General features: G+C 41.6%; 1 protein-coding gene across 4 annotated transcripts in view; it reads left to right on the forward strand.

The window, feature by feature from the left end:
* The window catches only part of BMPR2 (bone morphogenetic protein receptor type 2), a 176,892-nt gene that overhangs the window by 92,517 nt on the left and 63,052 nt on the right, over nucleotides 1-21,323 (forward strand). For all 4 annotated transcript variants that reach the window (XM_048870355.2, XM_048870356.2, XM_075118083.1 and 1 more), the window contains 2 exons: nucleotides 9,639-9,812; nucleotides 12,533-12,712. In XM_048870355.2, coding sequence (XP_048726312.1) covers nucleotides 9,639-9,812; nucleotides 12,533-12,712 — 354 coding nt within the window. The remainder of the gene's footprint in view (nucleotides 1-9,638; nucleotides 9,813-12,532; nucleotides 12,713-21,323) is intronic.

The following is a 21,323-nucleotide window of genomic DNA, read 5'->3' on the forward strand; positions in this document are numbered from 1 at the left end:
CCAGCTTAGGGGAGAGTCGTTGCTGCAGCCAAGCAGGCACAGGGAGAAGCAAACAGGCAGGCTGCAACTGAGGAGGCAGGCCGAGCAGGCACGGGGAGGGGCTGCCAGCAGTAGCTTGCGCGGGTGTGGGGGGTAGCTGAGCTGTGCGGAGGGGGTGAGTGCCCCCGGGAGCCAGTGTCCCCCCAGAAGGGGAGTGAACTTACGGGAGAGTTGCTGCAGCTGAGCAGGCACGGACCCCTGCCTTAGAGTAAAAATAGAAGCCAGATGCTTAATTACATCTCCAATAAATGGAGTAAAGAAGATGGAAATTAACAATTTCATGATGGTTAAATTTTAACTACAACACTAATAGAACCAAACAGTCCCAACCAACAATGGGAACCTGGAGCTTCTCTTACCAAAATACAGCCAAACTTTCAATCCTTTGTCATTTTCTTCAGCAAAGCAGGCATGCCTGCCGGGCACAGTGAGAAGGGAGCAGGCACGGGGCAGAGCAGACCCAAAAGGGGAGCCTGATTTAGAATTTAATGCAATACAGACACAGTAGTGTTGTTTTTTTAACAATTTGCATATATTTGCATATATTTAATTTCTTTCGCCGTCGCTTTGGCCCGTGAAGCCCCTTCAAAAATCTAATATGGCCCTCATCTCATAAAGTTTGGAGACCCCTGGTGTAGGAGAATATATTTATTTTTTAGAAAGAAAGCTCTTTAGTGCAGGGACTGTCGTTTACTGTGTTTGTACAGTGCCAAGCACAGTGAAGGCCCCAACCTAGCTGAGACTAGGTACTACCACAATGCAAATAAAAATATTATTTAAACTTCTGAGTAGAAAGCAAAAATAATAGCCTTTCAATCATTTAAACCACTCTCGCAGTTTTTCTGGATTTACTTCATGTAAACTAGCCACTTCCTTAAACAAGCCATAATGAATTCTTTTATAGGGAAACAAAGTCTGGGTGGCTTCATTGTCCGTCCGATATTTTAAATTTTTTCACAGTAAAGGCTAATTATTAGGAAGGTCCCATGTTGTAGCAACTTGGGAAGGTAGAAAAAACTTTTTTCTCATGTGATCCTAGCTGTATTCAGCTACCACATGCAACTAATTTTAAAGTCTGCGGGTTTTCCCGAGAAGAAGATAACATTTCTCAAGGATGCATGATTTCTTCCCCTTCCCTGTTGAAAGTCATACATTTCAGTGTTTCTGTGATAATTCTCAGATTTTACTTTTCAACAAGGCAATTAGCACCAGTTTGGGAATGATAGTATTGTACCATCTTTTCATACATTTGTTTCCTTGGCCAGTCCCATGTCACGGAGCAGAGAATGCAGGACAGCTGAGTATTCCAGGCGTGAAGCATCTGTTCCTGTGAATAAAACTACTGCATGTGACTGGCAAGTACTTCTCAGGGCAGCATATGCTAGTCGATAATATAGGACCTTTTTGTCCTCAGCAATGTGACTGACTATCCTCATTTGAAAAGAAAAGGATATATATGAAATACTAGATAGCCAACTGAATTTTCAGGCTCATACTACTGCTTGGCATATTCACATTATAATAAACTCCACTTTAAGTGTTGTATGTCCCTTGTAGAACTCTAATTAGGGACTTGTAGTGTAGCTGAACAATGTATTATGGGTGAGGCTGGTAGGACTGCCAGTTATTCAGGTTGTTCAGCATTTCCCATTATAAGACCCTATTTTCAGTTGCTTATAACTTTGCCAAATTTTAACCATTTGGGCTGAAATTTTCCATGACCTGTTGTCTGCCTTGGGCTGGATTTAAAAAACAACATATCAGTCAAGCAGTTCAGCTGTTTCCAAGAACAAGGCTAGTGAAAATATGTTGTTTTCCCCATATTAAAAATATATTTGAGAAGTTCTAACAGCCCAAGTCTTCAGAGAAGAGACTTCAAATTTGGTAAGGGGAAGTGGCTTTTGTGTAAGGGATGTAACATTTGCTTTCCTCATGAAAATCTACTCCAATTTGGCTAACTTCTAAACTTTTGAAAAATTGCAGTTCACACATTCACTAGAGACTAATAAAACATTAGCAGCTAACTTCTCAGAAGTTTCTGTTCACATTATGAAAAGGAGTACTTGTGGCACCTTAGAGACTAACCAATTTATTTGAGCATAAGCTTTCGTGAGCTACAGCTCACTTCATCGGATGCATTCAGTTAAATGCATCCGATGAAGTGAGCTGTAGCTCACGAAAGCTTATGCTCAAATAAATTGGTTAGTCTCTAAGGTGCCACAAGTACTCCTTTTCTTTTTGTGAATACAGCCTAACACAGCTGCTACTCTGAAACCTGTTCACATTATGTACACTCCAGCCCAGGCCCGAGCAGGACTTTCCCTGCAGTTGTAGCTCTGGGCTGCTGTGAGCAGTCCAGGCCCCTATACTGAGGGCGGAGAGCCTGTGTTTCCTGTGCTCTTAATGACCCACACCCACACACTTGCCAAAGCTGCATAGAGGAGGAAGCAGTCTAATTCAAATGCACATGAGACAAGAGCCAGACCTACGGGAGGAGGGAGAGTAGATTGAGACAAGGGGCCGGAAAGGGGAGACTGGAACTGGCTGGGAAAGTGGATGAACTTGAAAAAAGGAAAGGAGGACTTGTGGCACCTTAGAGACTAACAAATTTATTTGAGCATAAGCTTTCATGAGCTATAGCTAGATGAAATGAGCTACAGCTTTTGTGAGCTACAACTTGATGAAGTGAGCTGTAGCTCATGAAAGCTTATGCTCAAATAAATTTGTTAGTCTCTAAGGTGCCCCAAGTCCTCCTTTTCTTTTTGTGGATACAGACTAACACGGCTGCTACTCTGAAACCTGGATGAATTTGGGAGCTCAGAGACTGGGAGCCAGTATGTGAGAGGGAGACTGAGGTTGGATGAGGAGCCAAGGGCTGGTTGAGCAAGACTTCTGGGACTGGGAGCTAAAGACAGAGACTAGGACTGATTGGGCATGGAGACTGGGACTAGATGAGCCAGGAGATTGGCAGCTGGAGGGAGGAGACTGGGATTGGCTGGGCAAAGAGGCTGGAACTGGGAGGTGGGGGACGGGGTTGAGATGGGATGAGAAGCTGCGGGGAGACTAGGACTGGCTGGCTAAAGAGACAGACTGAGAACTAGTGGGGTAGAGGGAAAGAGATCAGGTGGAGAAGGGGGAGACCGATCTGACAAGGAGCTGGAGCATGGGAGAGGTTTGGGATCACAGAGCCATAGAGGGAGATTGGTTCCTGGAGAGGGAGTGGGGATGGTGAACATGGGTGAGGGTGGAGTAGGTGGAGGTTAGGATGGTGCGGAGAGGAACTGGGACTGGCTGGGCAAGGAGACTGGAATGGGGAGTCTGAAGGAATGAGATTAAGATTGGGATGGGGGAGTTTAGAGGAGTGAGACTAAGGCTTGCTGGGCAAGGAGACTGGAACTGGAATGAGAAGCAGAGACTAGGACTGGCTGGGTGTGAAGAATGGGACTGGGATGAGAAGCTAGGTTGGGGAAGAGATGGGACTGGGACAGGAACAGTTTGGAAGATAAGGCAGAAGGAGGTCAAGCTTAGGGGGAAATGGGCAGAAGAGACTGTGCCCACTAGACACACTTCCCTACAGAGCCTGTAGTGGCCCCAAGAAAAATTCCTGAGTCTTTCTATTCTGCTGTTGTCAGCAGATATCTGTGAAGCCTACTGGCAAAGTATTGTATCCCCCTCTACTGCCGGTTCTACAAAGAGGATGACAGCCTCCTACTACTATCAATTACTCAGCTTAAGTCTGCATGGTGATCTAAAGGTTCTCACCCTGCTGATGAGCCATGTGGTTGTCAGTACAATACAACATGATGGATTTTCTGTATTTTCAATTAATATTTTGTTAAAACCTAGAACATTATACACAAAAATAACCTGATATTAAAAAGAACATTATTAAGGTTCCCAAGTCAAGCCCTCAGGTTAGGAAATGCCAAAATTTAAGGCTGCCTGTGCAACATTAACTTGGCCCCCTTCTGTGTATGTATTATGATACAATCTTTCATTATATTTTCATATCCTACTTTTTCCCACAGGACCCCTTTCCCATTCAGTGCACAGGGTTGACCTGCTATTGGGGTGAATCAGGGTCGTGTAGGTGGTCACTAATTGTGTGTTCCTCATTTTCTGGTGCTTGATCTGCCTGGGATAGGCCACACTGAGAATGCCACCCCCAGGGCAGATTGTAAGAAATAGGACAGACAATCCACAAATCTGGTGGTTTGCTCTGTAATTAGATTCACCAAACCAGTAATGAAAGAGCGTCTTCAGTACCACACTGGTTAATCAGAAGCCAAACACAGACCCCTTTAGATATTCCAGCCCTCGGCTCTCATCCAGGCAGCACAATCTAATATAGTGAGAGGTTACTGAAAACCCATTTCACCATATGTGAGGTTCTTTCTAATTGTAAAGGATCAGACACAAATCCCTGGGTCAATATGAATCTCAGATCTTACCCAAATATCACGCTGCCAGTCAATCCTTAGTAAACTAAATAAAAGATTTATTAATTAAATAAATATACTGTCTTCTGGCAGGTTTCAGAGGAACAGCCGTGTTAGTCTGTATTCGCAGAAAGAAAAGGAGTACTTGTGGCACCTTAGAGACTAACCAATTTATTTGAGCATGAGCTTTTGTGAGCTACAGCTCACTTCATCAGTAGCTCACGAAAGCTCATGCTCAAATAAATTGGTTAGTCTCTAAGGTGCCACAAGTACTCCTTTTCTTTTTGTCTTCTGGCAGTGGCCAGTGCCAGGTGCTCCAGAGGGAATGAACAGAACAGATAATCATCAAGTGGTCCATCCCCTGTTGCTCATTCCCAGATTCTGGCAAACAGAGGCTAGGGACAACATTCCTGCCCATCCTGGCTAATAGCCATTGCTGGACCTATCCTCCATGAATTTATCTAGTTCTTTTTTTAACCCTGTTATGGTCTTGGCCTTCACAACATCCTCTGGCAAGGAGTTCCACAGGTGACTTGCGTTGTTTGAAGAAATACTTCCTTTTATTTGTTTCAAATCAGCTTCCTATTAATTTCATTTGGTGACCCCTAGTTCTTGTGTTATGAGAAGTAGTAAACAACACTTCCTTATCTACTTTCTCTACACCAGTCATGATTTCATAGACCTCTATCATATCTCCCCTTAGCCGTCTCTTTTCCAAGCTGAAAAGTCCCAGTCTTATTAATCTCTCCTCATACGGAAGCCGTTCCATATCCCTGATCAATTTTGTTGCCCTTTTCTGAACCTTTTCCAATTCCACGAAGATGGGGCGACCACATCTGCATACAGTATTCAAGATGTGTGATAAATGGTTAATAGATCATATACATACTAATGATTGCAAAGTCTTTATATCAGGTTTGTAGCAGTGATGGGATAAACTGCTGCCTTGTAAAGTCTCTCTGGTAACTTCCAAACAATTGGAAGGTTCTCAGTCCATAGTTCAAGATGCTCCTTTTAGTTGTAAATCCACAGTCCAGAGAATTAGAGCAGGTAAGAGGCAACATGGAGATGTCTTAGGTGTCTTTTTATATCCTCTGCCATATGCATGGAAATTTACTGACCCAAGATGGAGTCCAGAGTCACATGAGCATATCACATGCTCCTTCATGTTTTGCTGAATCACAGGAGGTGGACATTGGCTCCTTGGTGTGTGAGGTACCCTCAGGAAGAGCTATCTGGATGGGATGAGTTTCTTCAATGGCTCATTATAAGAGTGGAGTGCCCTTGGCTGGCCATCAACACACAGCTATCTAGCCCTAATGTAAATTCTATCTGGTGGGTATCACCCAGGGATACAACACATGTTTAAGATGCAAGTACATAGCTAATATTCATAACTTCAGATGGAAAGATGATACATGCATATAAACAAAATAATCATATTTAGCAAATCATAACTTTTCCATTGACACTTTCCATGACATACTTTGTACAGGATTTGTTGCAACTGTATAACAGTGGTATCAACAATGAGACAAATGGTCATCTTTCATCTATATATAGCATCACACCTGACCTGAGACACTGGGGTCTGATTTGCAGAAGTGCAAAGCAGTTCCAGCTGCAACTGACATCAGTGGGAACTGTGCTTTGAACATAGAAAGTGCTATATAATGCTAAGCCCTCTGAAAATGTAGTCCAAGGTGTCTCAAATTGAACACCTAAAATTAGTGTGTATTTCTGAACCTAATCTCTCCCTGCTTCTGTTCCCCATCTGTAAAATGGGGTTAATACCTCACCTCCAATGTTCCCTCTAATTTTTTACATCCATGTGTGGAATGAATTTTGTAATATGCACCAATATGGAGGTGATGAGTAGTGGGGTTGGGGCCGAGGGATTTGGAGTGTGGGAGGAGGCTCAGGGCTGGGGCAGAGGGTTGAAGTGTGGGGGAGTGAGAGCTCTGGTTGGGGGTGTGGGCTCTTGGGTGGGGCTGGGGATGAGGGGTTTGGGTGTGGGAGGGGGCTTAAGGCTAGGGTAGAGGGTTGGGGTGTGGAGGGGTAAGGACTCTGGCTGGGGGTGCGGCCAGGGATGAGGGTTTTGGGGTGCAGAAGGGAGCTCAGGGCTAGGGTAGAGGGTTGGGGTATGAAGGAGTAAGGGCTCTGGCTGGGGGTGCAGGCTCTGGGGTGGGGCCGGAGATGAGGGGTTTGGGGTGCCAGGAGGGGGCTCGGGGCTAGGGTTGGGGTGTGGAGAGGTGACTGCTCTGGCTGGGGGTGCGGGCTCTGGGGTGGGTCTGGGGATGAGGAGTTTGAGGTGCAGGCTGCCCCAGGTCTGCGGAGGTAGAGAGGGCTCCCTTGAGCCCTCTCTCACAGCAGCAGCCCAGGGCCGGGGGAGAGGCGTCTCTCCTCACCTCTGTGATCCATGATAGCCTGCTGCACGACTGTGCAGCTTAAATGGAACTTAGCTCACCTCACAGGGTGCTGTGAAAATAAATAAATTAATGTTTGTGAAGCACTCGGCTAATATAGTGATGAGTACCATAAGAAAGCCAGAGAGGAAAATAATTCTTCATAGTAGAATTTGAATAAGGTGCAGTAAATAAGATCTGGGTCACACAGTAAACAATAAGCAGAAAACAAACTATTGAGTAGCTCTCATTAAGTGAGCATCGTCCATCTGGAACACTGAATGAGGGCCGGGGTTCTGTTTAAATAGTTGTATGTTGTTTTGTAATTAAAGATTGTATAATACATATATATATATATGTATGTATATAATAATACATATGCAGAAGGGGGCCAATTTAATGTTGCACAGATAACCTTAAAACAGACATTTCTGAACCTTTGAGTGCTTGATTTTGCAACCTTATTGTTGATATTGCAACTTTAATGTTATTTTTGTGTGTAATGTAATATTTACAGATACCACAAAGTGTTGCTGGGATTATTATTTATAGGCTAGTTTGCTTAGCAGTCTACCTTTATGTGGGGTTCTCTGGATCAGGAATATCTTGAGTTTTTGACCCCTTAGTGCATGTTTATGGTTTTATAATTAAGAGTAGCTTACTTCCAGTTCTGGAGATTTTATTTAATCTTAATGCTACCAAACAATTATAAACACTTTTGGGTTGGTTATAATATGGGAATGTTACTGCAGTATTCATCACATTCTTATAAAGACATATATCTTTGTGGGCCAGCAAAATAAATGCATTTAATAATTTACAATTTAATGATTTTTTTTTTTAAAGTTCAGAGTTAATTATCCCAAAAGGTCACTTGTCTATTGTCTAAACAGTGCATCCTATTAGTAGTAATCACTTCCTGGAATTGAAAGAGCCAAGATCACAGCTGCTTACATATAGATGTGTAGTGCAAATTCTTAATAGGACATTATCTTTGTTACGGAGCATAGTGTAGACCGTTATCATCATAGTGTGTTTGAATTCATGTGTCCATGTTCCTATGCATCAACTTTAGTGTGTCCTTTTCACAAAATCACTTTCAAAGAAAAGTATGTTGGTGTTGTAAAAATGGAACTAATTTAGATACTTTGCACTTGTTGACTTTCAACTGAGGTCCTCCTTAAGGATATTTGTTTTCTGTTACTAATGAAGGTATGATATAGGCTTAGTATCATGAACTATGCCTTTATGAAAGTGATGGTGATTATATAAATAGAAAAAAGGACAAAAATCCTGTGGATAAAACCTTTGAATTCCTAGCTATTCAAATATTTTAAAGTTTGTTGATCTTTTAATATGAACTCTAAAAGGAATATATATACTCAGAGAAGGCTAATGACAATTATCTAAGATTAAGAGATAATTTGGCATAGGATTAGGGTATTCATTTTCATCCTCTTTTACTGAATTTTTAAAATATCCTACTGTGAATTCCACAGGAGAGAGTTGTGCATGTGCTGCTGCTCCTGTCAGCGTTTGTTCACCCAGAAGCATTGGACAGGATCGTATCATTTCCACTCTGCTGCTAATGCTCTTTCTTGGCACCCTTTGCTAAACGGGGTGTGCAGAGGCAGCAATAGGTGTGATGCTGGGGAGAAGAAAGCGGTCCCAATGGAATAGATTTGTGGAAGAGTGGAGACAAAAAGAAAATTGAATGCGCGATTCCACAGGCAACATGTGATTCTTTCATTTGGGATGGCTGGGCATGAGCCCTGGAAGCTCCCTAGAAGTGTGTGTGTGGGGACGGGGCACTGGTGCACTGATCATTACCCCAGCTCCTGCTCCACCCTTGCTTGGCCGCCTCCTCCCAAAGCCACTCCTGCGCTCTGCCTCAAGGCCCTGCTTCTGCTTGGCCTCTTGCCCTGAGGCCCTACCCCCACTCTACCTCTTCCTGCCCCGTTCCCCCAAGGCGGAGAGGAGTGAGCGGAGGGTGGGAAGGGGGCCTCTGGGGGAAATGGCGAAGCAAGGGCCAAGTCTCGGGGCAGAGTGAGGGCAGGGCAACGGTCTGGGCGCTGGTGGCCCCCCACTTCTCATGAGCTACCAGCAGCTTTGCTCCGAAGGTGGCGGGCCAGCACGCCTCCAAAAGGAGGCACGCTGCATCCAGCATTTCTTGCCCATTTGGGAAGGCTTAGCCTCCCCAAGCCTCTTATACCCACCACCCATTGGTGACTCAGTCCACTCCAATATTGTTTATGCTAGTCCAGTGGGAGCCCATCAGAGTTCAGCTTGATCTAGCTCCTGATGCCAAAAGGATCTGGAAGTAATTAAATGATAACACACTCAGCCCTGGCAAAAGGATGTGTACCACATCACTATCGAGCAATCATAATAGGTAGGCTGGAGAAGCCTCACAACTGATGCACACTGTGCGTTGAAATCATTTGTATTCCGTACCTGTAAAGTTTCGGAAATCTAAATTTTTTTAATGCACTTAGTAATGTTTTTCTTTTGTTGTCATCATATTAACCTTGGGGTAGACCTTAGCTTTGTTTGTGACTGTGGGATTACAGGTTAAAAGATAGATGTTCATATGCCAAGAACAAAATGCTCTTGAATTTTTACTTTTGAAAGACCTAAATCACCCTTTCTGTGCGAGACCCATGGGCTGATTACGATGTATGCACATATGCAGACATATTAATGAAAAATTGGTTACCATCTAGAAATGATTTTCTTGTTTTCTTTTCTTCTCAAGCTACCCAGAGTGAGGAGCGGTTGTGTGCATTTAGGGACCCATATCAACAAGACCATGGAATCAGCGAGAGTCGAATCTCTCAGGAGAATGGCACAATTTTGTGTATGAAAGGCAGCACCTGCTATGGACTTTGGGAAAAAACACGAGAAGGAGACATACATCTAGTAAAACAAGGTAAGTAACAGTTAAACTTTGCTAATCCTTTTGTGTAGAAGTAACCTGTTGGTATGAAGGGTTTAAGTTGCGAGGCTCTTTTTTTTTCTTTTTTTTTTTTGCTAAACAATTAGACAAATCTTGTTTTTCTTTTTCTGAAACTTACTGCATAGCAGTTTATTAGGTGTGAACAGAAAGTTCCTTTTGAAAAAAGAAAAGTGCTTTGAAAGACTAATAGGTACATTTTCAGTGCATAGTTCAAGGCAAATTAGGCATAAAACACCTTATTACCCTGCATGTCAAGATTAAAGTTGCTTTCCTGGGTGAATTGTAGTACGTTTACTAAGTTGGCAAGATGCCTGATAGAGAGTAAACTTCTCATTAATCAGAGATGTTCATTTTACATTGACTATATATGTTTGATTATGAAGGACTCTATACATGAATATAATAAATATGTCACAAAATTATAATTTTCTGAAAAATACTTCACTAATCAACTAATCTTGCTCACTAGAGAATTGGTATTTAGTGATCAAGGATGTTAAGAGATTCATAGATACAGTAAAAGTCAGATTTACTCTGATCAAATGCCATTTAATCCAGGTGTAGAATTTTTAGGCCATTTCTAAGTCATTTTTCATTAGAGACTGATAATCACATCAGATAACCACACTGTGGTAGTTTAGTAAACTGTGTAAATATCACTGGGAACCAGGTAAAAACACCACCTATTTTTTTCTTGTAACCTAACTCAAGATGTGTTCCCAATCTCCAGAGTTGAAAGGCTAGAACATTAATTTAATCTTTCACTTAGATTATCTCTGTTTCTCTTTAATCAGTTGTTAGAGGTATCTGAATAGGACTTTAATCCATTCTGGATACAGAAAATGTTCTTTTCCACAAAATTTTTAATATATTTAGAGGAATTGATTGGGGCTTGAGTCACTACTGCTGGCAATATAGTTGCCTTATCATACAAATGACTGTAATCTGCAACTATGCTTTGTGGCCTTTACCCCAAGGATATTTGCTCTTTTGTCCTCTAGCGTTTCTACCAGGGAGAACAGTTTTAAATTGTGGCCAGTGTACCTCCTGGGCAGCACTGGGTTACTGCAGATGTCCTGGAAGGGGTGATGGTTGTGGGTGTCTCGTACTATTGAATGGCCTTCTCCAGGGAGACTTTCCACTGCAAAGGGGCTCTGTGCACTGGTTGAATCCAATCGAAGGTAGCATAACAGAGGGAAGAGTTGAGCACTTCATATTTAAAGACACAATGTGCAGTGTTCCAGTCAGTTGCTATTATTATTTTAAGCTGGGTTTTTTTTAAATATATTTTGGTGGATTTTAATTGGGATAGAGGTTGGATGAAGGATAATGGCAGGAATAGGGGAGTTAGTAAACATAAAAATAAGAGCATAGGAAAAGGAATTAAGTGGAAGAAGGTTGGGAACAGTGGTGAAGGGAAAGTGATGGGGACCATTGCAATAAATTATTAGAGCTGTTAAGGAAGACAAAGCTGTATTTTGAAAGGCTTTCAAACTAAAGACAAGAAATTTTTTCTCGTAGTGCTGGTGGAACTCAGAGTGAGGTAATGTGGTCAGAGCAGCAAGCCAGGAGGATAATCTTAACAGAAGCATTTTGTATGGATTCAATGAGACAAGTTTGCTTTAATGAATACCAGAGAGGAAGAACTTGCATTTGTCAAGACACAAGATAAGAAAAGACAGAATTTTATACATATTACGTAAGAATGACCTGCAGGATTTAGACATGGCCTGATTTTATGACGTTAGAGAGAGGGCTAAGACAAAGATGACATCCAGTTTGTGGGCCCAGGTGACTAAGGGGATGGTACTGTTGCCCATGGTGTCAGAAATATAGGAAAAAGGGAGGATCTGCAGGGGAAAGATCAAGTGCTCTGTTTTGGCCGTGTTGAGTTTAGGGTGACAGCTGGACACCTGTGAGGAGATGTCAGAAAAATAGGTAAAGATGTGGGTTTTGATGAATGGGAGAACAGTTCTGGGAGAAGAGGTGAATTTGTGAGTCATTAATCTGAAGGTGGTTCCTGAAGTCTTGCAAACAGGTAAGATTAACCTACTCATCTGTGGAAGGAAAGAAAGAAGCCCAAGGATGGAGCCATGTAGTAACCCCACTGAAAGTTAGTTTGCTGGATAAGAAGGATCCACCATATGAAACACTGAAAATATGATTAGAGAGGGTAGAAGAAGAGCTAGAAGAGGGAGGATGAAGTTACAAAAGTTGAGTGAGGACAAGATTTCAAGGAGAAAGTGTCAAAGGCATAGATCTAAGAAAGGAAGATGGAGTACTGGCCCTGAAATCTGGCCAGAAAGAGATTACTGGAGATTTTGGTGACAGTAGTTTCAATGAAGCATAGATGATGTATGCTAGGTTTGGGGAGTGTCTGGGATGGAACTGCAGAAGAGGAACTCCAGAGTGCAGTTGTAGATGGCACATAGGAGGCATTTTGGAGATGAAGGGAGGAAGAGAGGCTAGGTGATTAGTTTTAAGAGTGAGGGGAGGCCAAGGTTCTTTGTTTTAAGATGGGGGAGACTAAAGTAGGCTTATACAAGAGAAGCCTGATAAGAGTGAGAGGTTGAGGAGAAAAAATAGTTAATTAATTATATTTGTTAATTATATTTATTAAATACAGATGTAAACACTGGTGCAAAATCAATTTTGGTACCATTTGGTACCATTTCACTTCCTTCCTTTTGCAGGATGCTGGTCTCACATAGGAGACCCACAGGAGTGTCACTTTGAGGAGTGTATAGTAACAACCACCCCTTCCTTGATTCAGAATGGAACGTATCGCTTCTGCTGCTGCAGCACTGACTTGTGTAATGTCAACTTCACTGAAAACTTTCCTCCTCCTGACCCAACTGATACAACACCTTTCAGTAAGTCAAAACTCCTAGACCTACATGGTTTCATGGTTTAAGTATAATTAATTTGAGAAAGACCTCTCTTTCATGCTACTGTGGAATATTGGTAGAAACCTAAAGCTATACTGTGCTTTTGTTGTTGTTAAATTAAAGTACATTGGCACTTCACTGCTGTTTTTATTCTTTCACAGAGGTCATACATTATCTTGCTTTGTACTTTCAAATCATTTAGGTCCTATACACACTGGGATTGGAACTATGCAAGCTCTATAAGAATGTTCAAATATAGCTGTTGCTTAAAGAATTCTAGCACGGTTTTTCTGCCTCTTGTGGACAGGGGTTATTTTCCCTAAGGTGCACGCAAGTCAGATGGTACCTTCGGCTATCCCCTTGGGTTGTCTGTCATGGGGTTATTTGTCAAAAATACACTGTTCATTCTGATCAGGGAAGCCATGCTAGAACCCCGTTAGCAACAATTATATATAAATATGGTTATAATGAGCACCCTTCTTATCCCACTGTGAAAAGGGTATTTTAGATTCTGTATACAATATATTGTAAAGTTCTACATAGTAGTGCCCAAACACTTAAAGCACAGTATGGTTTGGTCAGAGTATATGGGGCCAAAATGTGTTCCCTGAACATGGTACAGTCTTCGATTTTGTAGGGCTGTAGTAAAGTTCAGGAATGTGATTAAAACACGTTCAGTTCAATCTACATAGCAATACTGTACCACCTTGATAAGCATATTGTGGTACGACAGTATTGTAAACAGACTGCTCAACATAATAACTTTATAGTGTGAAGAGACCATGCCTTGTAGCATAAGTGATAGTAGGAAGATGCAGCTAAAACCAAAGAGATGCTGCTTTGATTAAGATTTAGATAACAGTACTGCCAATAATCTCCAGAAATCTGAACTGATGAAATTTCATTGCCTTCACTTTGACAGAAAAGAGTGAGAATTAAAATAAGAGAAAAGATTTCTGTGCAAGATGAGTTTCCTCACTAGAATCTTCACAAACGATTCTAATCTGTTTTGTTTTTTAACTGTGTAATTTGTGACTATCAGCAGCTCTTGCCTGCAGTACGTTTTTCACACCACCCAACTTCATAGTGTCAGAGAACAGAAAAGAAAGGGGACTGTAAGAGAGCAATTTGTAATAATCCATGTCATGATTGCTATGCCAGCATCTTTTTGTCCTGTCAGCAAATTGAAATAGTGGGGCCTTGAGATGGCTAGTGTCATTCCCAAGAACCTGACCTGACAGGAAATCTGGAGCTAATTTTGTTGAATCACTCCTCAACAAAAAGAGGTAGAAAATTCCTGCAGTTTTAATGGCTTAGTCTATACTTCAGTACAGCCTTCTTCCCTGACCACATAATGCCCTTGTAAATAAGGCATTTTGTGAATATGGAGTTGTGGATTATTCATATCTACATAAAATTAATAGTGTACCTCTGGAAAATGGCTACTTTTTTTAATAAGACTTTTTCTTTGTACACATCTGATTCTTGGTTTAGCCTAGAACAGGGGTGGGCAAACTTTTTGGCCCGAGGGCCACATCGGGGTTGCAAAACTGTATGGGGGGCTGCGTAGGGAAGGCTGTGCCTCCCCATACAGCCTGACCCCTGCCCCCTATCTGCCCCCTCCCACTTCCCACCCCCTGACTGCCCCCCTCAGAACCCCCGACCCATCCAGCCCCCCCTGCTCCTTGTCCCCTGACCACCCCCTCCTAGGACCCCCACCCCTAACTACCCTTCCTGGGACCCCACCTCCTATCCACCCCCCCCACCCCCCCGGCTCCCTGTCCCCTGACTGCTCTGCCCCCTATCCACACCCCCGCATGCTGACAGGCCCCCTCGGGACTCCCACACCTATCCAACCCCTCTGATCCCCATCCCTGACCGACCCCCGCAGAACCCCTGACCCATCTGACAGGCCCCTCCTGGGACCCCCACCACTAACCTCCCCCCAGGGACCCGACCTGCTCCCTGTCCCCTCTCTGCCCCCTCCCACTTCCCGACCCCACCTCCTATCCAACCCCCCCCGTCCCCTGACTGCCCCGCTCCCTATCCACACCCCCGCTCCATGACAGGCCCCCCGGGACTCCCACACCTATCCACCCCCCCCGCTCCCCGTCCCCTGACAGCCCCCGCCCAGAACCTCTGCCCCATTCAATTGCTTCCTGTTCCCTGACTGCCCCCCAGAACCCTCTGCCACTTATCCGACCTCCCGGCCCCCTTACCATGCCACTCAGAGCGGCAGGAGCTCGCAGCTGTGCAGCCTGGCCAGAGCCAGCTATGCCACCCAGAGCGCTGGCAGCGCAGCGAACTGAGGTTGCGGGGGAGGAGGTACAGCAGGGGAGGGGCCGGGGGCTAGCCTCCCTGGTCGGGAGCTCAAGGGCCAGGCAGGACGGTCCCGCAGGCTGAATGTGGCTTGCGGGCCGTAGTTTGCCCACCTCTGGCCCTAGAACCTCTCCCTGTATGGCGTTGAAATTCTGTTAGGAATTCTACATGGATTTGACATACTAGATAGCAATATTTAAGGTTTTACAAAGAGAAAATTTATAAATCACATAAATCAAATGCTGAAGATTGCCTGTATGTCTGATAAACATGAGAAAATTTAGTTTTTCTCACATGTTTATCAGACACACAGGCAATCATCAGCGTTTCATTTATGTAATATAGGTAAGGTGATCCAACCCCATTTTCCTTGGATGTTGCTAAAATGAGAAATATACTTTTTTTCACTTCTCAATACATAATAAAATAGAACCATTTACCAGAGCATAGCTTAGAAAGTAGTGCCAAAATTTCAAAATATCCACTTCTGAAAGTAATTCTTATCCAGATTCCTTTAGTTCTAATGTAAAACACAACAAAATGTAAACATGTAGTAGATGTGGTTGCAAAGTTTAAGTAGTGTGAAAGATGAAGATTCATTTTGGAAACCTCACACTGCCAGATAGTAAGTCTTTTTCTTAGGCCAACCTGTTTTCATTCAAAATAGCTGATGCATGAAGGCTTCATACAAGACTTGGTTGCTACATAGTCATTCTCTTTCTTGTGGCTCTTTTTTTCTCCCTACATCAGTGTGATTTGATTTCTAGCAACTGGTACAATTGTTACAGTCTCCGTGGCACACGATTAAACATGCAATAACTCACTTATGCCAGAGCTGGGCAGGGAACAATTTTCCTGTCTTGAGAAATGTTTTTGAATTTCAAAAAGTTTTCCCATCCCGAATTTGGGGATTCAGTCAAACATCTCAAAAATTTTCATGAACAATTGGGGAAAAAAAAGAAAGTTGGCTCTGGTCAATGAAAACATTTTGTTTTGATAATTTCAAAAGATTTCTGTTTCAATCTTTTAAATTGTTTTTACTATAATTAGCTTACATTTTAAAATTAGTCATTTCCAAATATAAAAGGAACTTTTTATTTTGAAAAGGGTCATTTTGAGAATTTTGAATTTTTTTCCAAAGAATTTTCAAAACAAGAAGTTTGTCAAAACTGAATTTTTCTTGTGAGCAGATTTGGTTTAGACAGTTGGCATTTACTGATGGAAGGATGTTTAGCTGAAAAATTCCCAACTAGCTCTGTTTACACCCTGATCCAGTAAAGCATTTAAACTTGTGCTTAACTTTAAGTGTGTAAATAATTCCACTGAAGTCAAAAACACGCTTAATTTTCTTGAGCGATTGGGATATTACATACATTTATAACATTCCGTTCAGGGCATCGAGAGGTATTCTTTTGGTGTACCTTTTCCTTTCATGCACAACAGAACAGGCACAAATAGAACTTTGTTTCATGTGATATTTTTCATACTCATGATATTCCAACGCACTATACAAAAAGTGAGTTGAGCATTAATAAGTGTCCATGTAGGTAGTTATTAAGTACATGATATATCCAAGTTTTCAAAAGTGGCCTCTAATTCCTGGAATACCAAATATAAATTTGAAAAGTAGGTTGATTATTAATTAAGAGAATCTGAAAACATGACAGACATAAATAATTTAAAAGCTAGTTAGTTTAGAAAAGTGAGTTAATAATGCTTACAGGTACTGCCAGTGAGTCAGCCAATTTTATGGTTTAACAGTTGTGCTTGTGTTGCTTTTAAATTTTTTTTATTCCCCCTGTAGCTGTGTGTGAAAGACATGCACAAACTGACTATAGGGTAGTCAAATACACAAAGTAAAAAACCTGAAAAAATCGAGAAACTCTTTATTTTTCCTTGAACTTTTTCAGTTACAATAATTTTTGGTGTTACAAATAACAATAGTAGGTCAAAATTTTCAGCAAAAGGGGGATTTTATATTTAAGATTTTTAATTAAAAACTATTAAAAGTCTAAAAAAGTAGTTTTAAAATTTTACATACACAAGTTAGATATTCAAAGTTATTGTTCCCAAATAAACTGTAACAAATAGCCCTTGGGTAAGTGTAATATTTTGTTTAACTTTAATTATTTTATGCCTTTATGTTAAAACAAAATTTTAATTAAGATACAGTTAAAATGTTATTTTTCATCAAAGTTAGAATATACATTTGTTCTGGTAATGAGTACAAAAAATTTCAGGCCCATCATTTTTTGAAAGAAACTTTTATAAAGAATGAAAAATGAGAAATATAATAGATTGGTTCCTGAAATCACTGTGCAGTGGATCAAATTAGAGTTGATACAGGAGCCATTGCATTGAATTTTCTGACCATCATGCATGTAAAATCTCAGCTAACTAACTTTGCTTTTTTTTAAATAACCAAAAAGAAAAATAAGGTCCTGGAACGTTTATTTAACAGTTCAGTCGTTCATTTAAATAATCACACATTTGACTAGCGTTAATACCCACCCTTAATACTTTTAAGATAGTACGGGAAAGATCAAACCTTTTCTTCTTGGTAGCCCAGCATTTTCAATTCAAATTTTGTATACTCTGTGGGTTGTAGTGCAATATATATTGCTGTATCCTGCCAGTATAAAGAATCCAAAATTGGGGATGCTTGTGTCCTTCAGATGCTAAGGGTGCAAGAAGAGTGAGGAATGACATTTATGCAAAGCCTGATTATTTATATCTACTGTTTATTGTTTTCAGTTATAGAAGTGTATAATGTCTTTTTAAAAAATCTACACTTTTTTGGAAAACATTTTATTTCACACTCTGATAAGTCAGACTTGATCAGATGGATTTTCTTTACCAAAAAAGTAAAAAAAAGTAACGACTGATAGGGGGACAAAGTTTGACCATGTGGTTAAAGGTTTCTAGAGATCTGGGATTGATTCCCGGACTCTGCCAAAGATTTCCTGTGTGATCTTGGGCAAGTCACTTAATCTCTCTGTGTCTCAATTCTATATTTGTAAAATTAGCATAATATTTCCCTGTCTCACTGACTATTGTGAGAACAATTTCTTTAATATCTGAGTCACTTATATACTATGATGTTCGAGTGCATATAAGTACCAGTATAGATAGAATAAGATTGTATCCTTGATCATACATATATTATCATAAAAAGGTTAAAATTACTAAAGCAATGAAATTCAGTATTAAGATTGTGTTTCTGTAGCACATTCTGTTGGGTATATGATATATATTTCTAGTGTAGGGAAAAATGTGTTGATTTTTGTTCTTTTCATAATGAATGGCGACTTCAATTATAAGAGGATTTGGAAGGTTATTTAAAACAGTAGCATAAGGTGGTATTTATGTAAAAGTACTGACTAACTCCCACAGCAAAACAAGTAGGTGTTGCTCTGTTTTGGATTGCTGATTTAATGGTTTAACATTCCAGAGATGCATCATGACCTTCCTTTGCCTAGTGTCCTTACCACTAAAGTAAAACATTATTTGTGTAAGAGTGCATAAAAGTTTGTGAAAACTTTCTGAGAAAGCTACACTTTTTTAATTTTTATAAAGTGAGTAGCTGGGTCAGGTTAGTGAAGGTGGAATCCTGGTGCTGCTCCTATTGTATGCAGTGTAGTTGTAGCTGTGTTGGTCCCAGGATATTAGAGAAACAAGGTGGGTGAGGTAATAGCTATTATTTGACCAACTTCTGTTGGTGAGAGAGACACGCTTTCAAGACTTGAAAAAGAGCTGTGTGTGGCTCAAATGCTTTTCTCTCTCACCCACTGAAGTTGGTCCAATAAAAGATATTGTTGCTTCTATTGAAAGTTTAGAACTAGATCATTTCACTGTTGTCCTAATCCTGCTCACTCTCGCTTCTTATCTTGAACTGTTTTTCTTGAGAGTAGCATTTGATACTGGCTCCTCAAAATTGACACTCCTATCTATTTCAGTTTTTCAGCAAATGCAGAGCCTGAGCAATTACGTTCTCGAGTGATACTAGTTTTATACAGATGGAGCACTTCTCTCTATTTTGGTGGTGTTCTGTCTACTCAAAGACAGTGATCTGTCAATAAATGGGCTTCCTTATTTGAATATTTTTCCTTTCCAATCCTCACGTGATAAATGGGCATGATTCAAAGTAAAGCGTACAGACTGCTGAAAAATGGTCAGTCTCTCATAGAGGAGAGAAGTAAAAGCAGGGTCCAAGTGGCATTCCACCCTTGATCTCTTGCAGTGTGTGAGAAGGATGGGGCCGAGTAAGATCTGTGCTTCAGCATGTGTATGTGGAGTGGGCCAAAGTCACAGGTTTATTTAATCTTTTCCGGGTTAAGTGTGTCAGGATGAGAAAGGGCCACCTTTCTGCCACTGCACCTGCTTGTCGTGGTGGGAAAGGACCAGACTAGAGAACACTACCCATCCCTCCTCTTCACTGGTTGTGGGGAGGATCTGACCAGTAGAAGCACAACATCCTGCTTTTCTTCTTGGGAAGTGGTTGGAGGAAGGATTAAGCCACTTGTCTTTGTGCACTTGAGCGAGAGAGAGAGAAAGAGATTAGGCTGTTGGACACTATGACGAGTTTCCCGCCCCCCCCCACTCCGGGTGCCACTGAGCCCTCTGACCGACCAGCCTCGGCTCCTTCTCACATTGTGCTGCTGTAACAAGCTGCAGACCTGCTCCTGGTCCTACACTTCCTCCAGCATTCACACAGGTAGGGACACACCCAGCTGCAGTTACATGCAAGCTCTCTGACCAGCCACTGCATGAACAAACAATAGAGAGGCTACAGCCAAAATAACCACCAGCTTCCCAGTCTAGGACCCCTCCCCCCATAGTATAAACCCAGCATTATGCCGTTTTTCACTGCACAGGGGTTAGTACAGTGTAAGATCATAGATTTCACACACACATACACCCCCATGTGGAGAGGAATATGCAACAGCATTTGCCACTTGCGCTACGATTTCCCATGCATTTCACTCAAACTCACTGGTTTAGATAAAGAAAAAACAAGTTTATTAACTACAAAAGATAGATTTTAAGTGATTATAAGTGATAGCAAACAGATCAAAGCAGATTACCTAGTAAATAAAAAAAAGCAAACTAAGCTTAATATACTAGGTAGATTGGATGTGAATTAGCTGTTTCACACCCTGAGAGATAGTACAAGAAGGCTTGCAGATTCTTAAGGGACAAGCTGCACTTGCTTTTATATTTTGGAATCCCCAGGTCTTTCATACATAGGTTAGAAATCCCTTTAGCCTGGATCCAGCACTTCTCCCAGTTCAGTCTTTTTTCCTCAGGTGTTTCCAGGAGTCCTCCTGTGTGGGGAGTGAAGAACAACAGATGATGTCACTCCCTGCCTTGTACAGCTTTAGCCTATGGCAGGAGCCCTTTTGTCCCACACTCTGTTTGTGGAAAAACAGAGACATCCCAAGATGGAGTCAGAGTCGTGTGGCTTGGTTACATGCCCTTGCATACCTTGCTGAGTCACAGCAGCCATTACTTACATGCTGTCTGGAACATTCATAGGAAGGTTAAGTTCTTCCAGGATCCATTGTCTTTGTTGATGGGCCATGAGCACTGTCTGGTTTCTTCATTATTGTATCAGAAAGGCTTGTTGAGGATGTCACCCAAAGTAAGCATGATTGAAATACAGGTACATAGTCAATATTCCTAACTTTAGATACAAAAATGATACTTGCATACAAATAGGATAATTATATTCAACAACTCATAACTTTTCCAGTGACACCTCACATGACCCATCTTGGACAAAATGCATCATAAGTGTGCCATAATCATATCATCGTAATATCACTGTGAAGAATATGGGGTGCAGTGTCACAGACACCACACCTATTTTTTCTGCTCAATGAAAAGATGGGACAGAATGGATCATTGTCCTTTCCTCAGTGTCTTGCAAGGAAATGGCAGGTTGTAGGAGGGGTAATCTTGAAGTAGTACTTACTGGGGATGCTGAATGTCCTATGAAAAGGGAATTTGCCTAGAGAAAGCTAGGTGTTTCATATGAATGGACCATGCCTTTCATGTCTGAGTATCATGCACAGTGAAGATGAGTATCTTAGGGGGTGGTTACAGGTGAGTGCACATGGGTTTGGTACATGCATTTGCTAAGGGAAAGCATGCAGAGGGCAGCACATGGGAATAGAGCATAAGAAGGAGGTATCTTTGAGGGAGATTGTGGCACAATCCCTTTAGATTGTAAAATTGTTTTAAAAAATTGGTTTTCATTCTTTCTCAATTACTGATG

The sequence above is a fragment of the Caretta caretta genome, chromosome 11 (assembly GCF_965140235.1).
Source record: "Caretta caretta isolate rCarCar2 chromosome 11, rCarCar1.hap1, whole genome shotgun sequence".
NCBI lineage: Eukaryota > Metazoa > Chordata > Testudines > Cheloniidae > Caretta > Caretta caretta.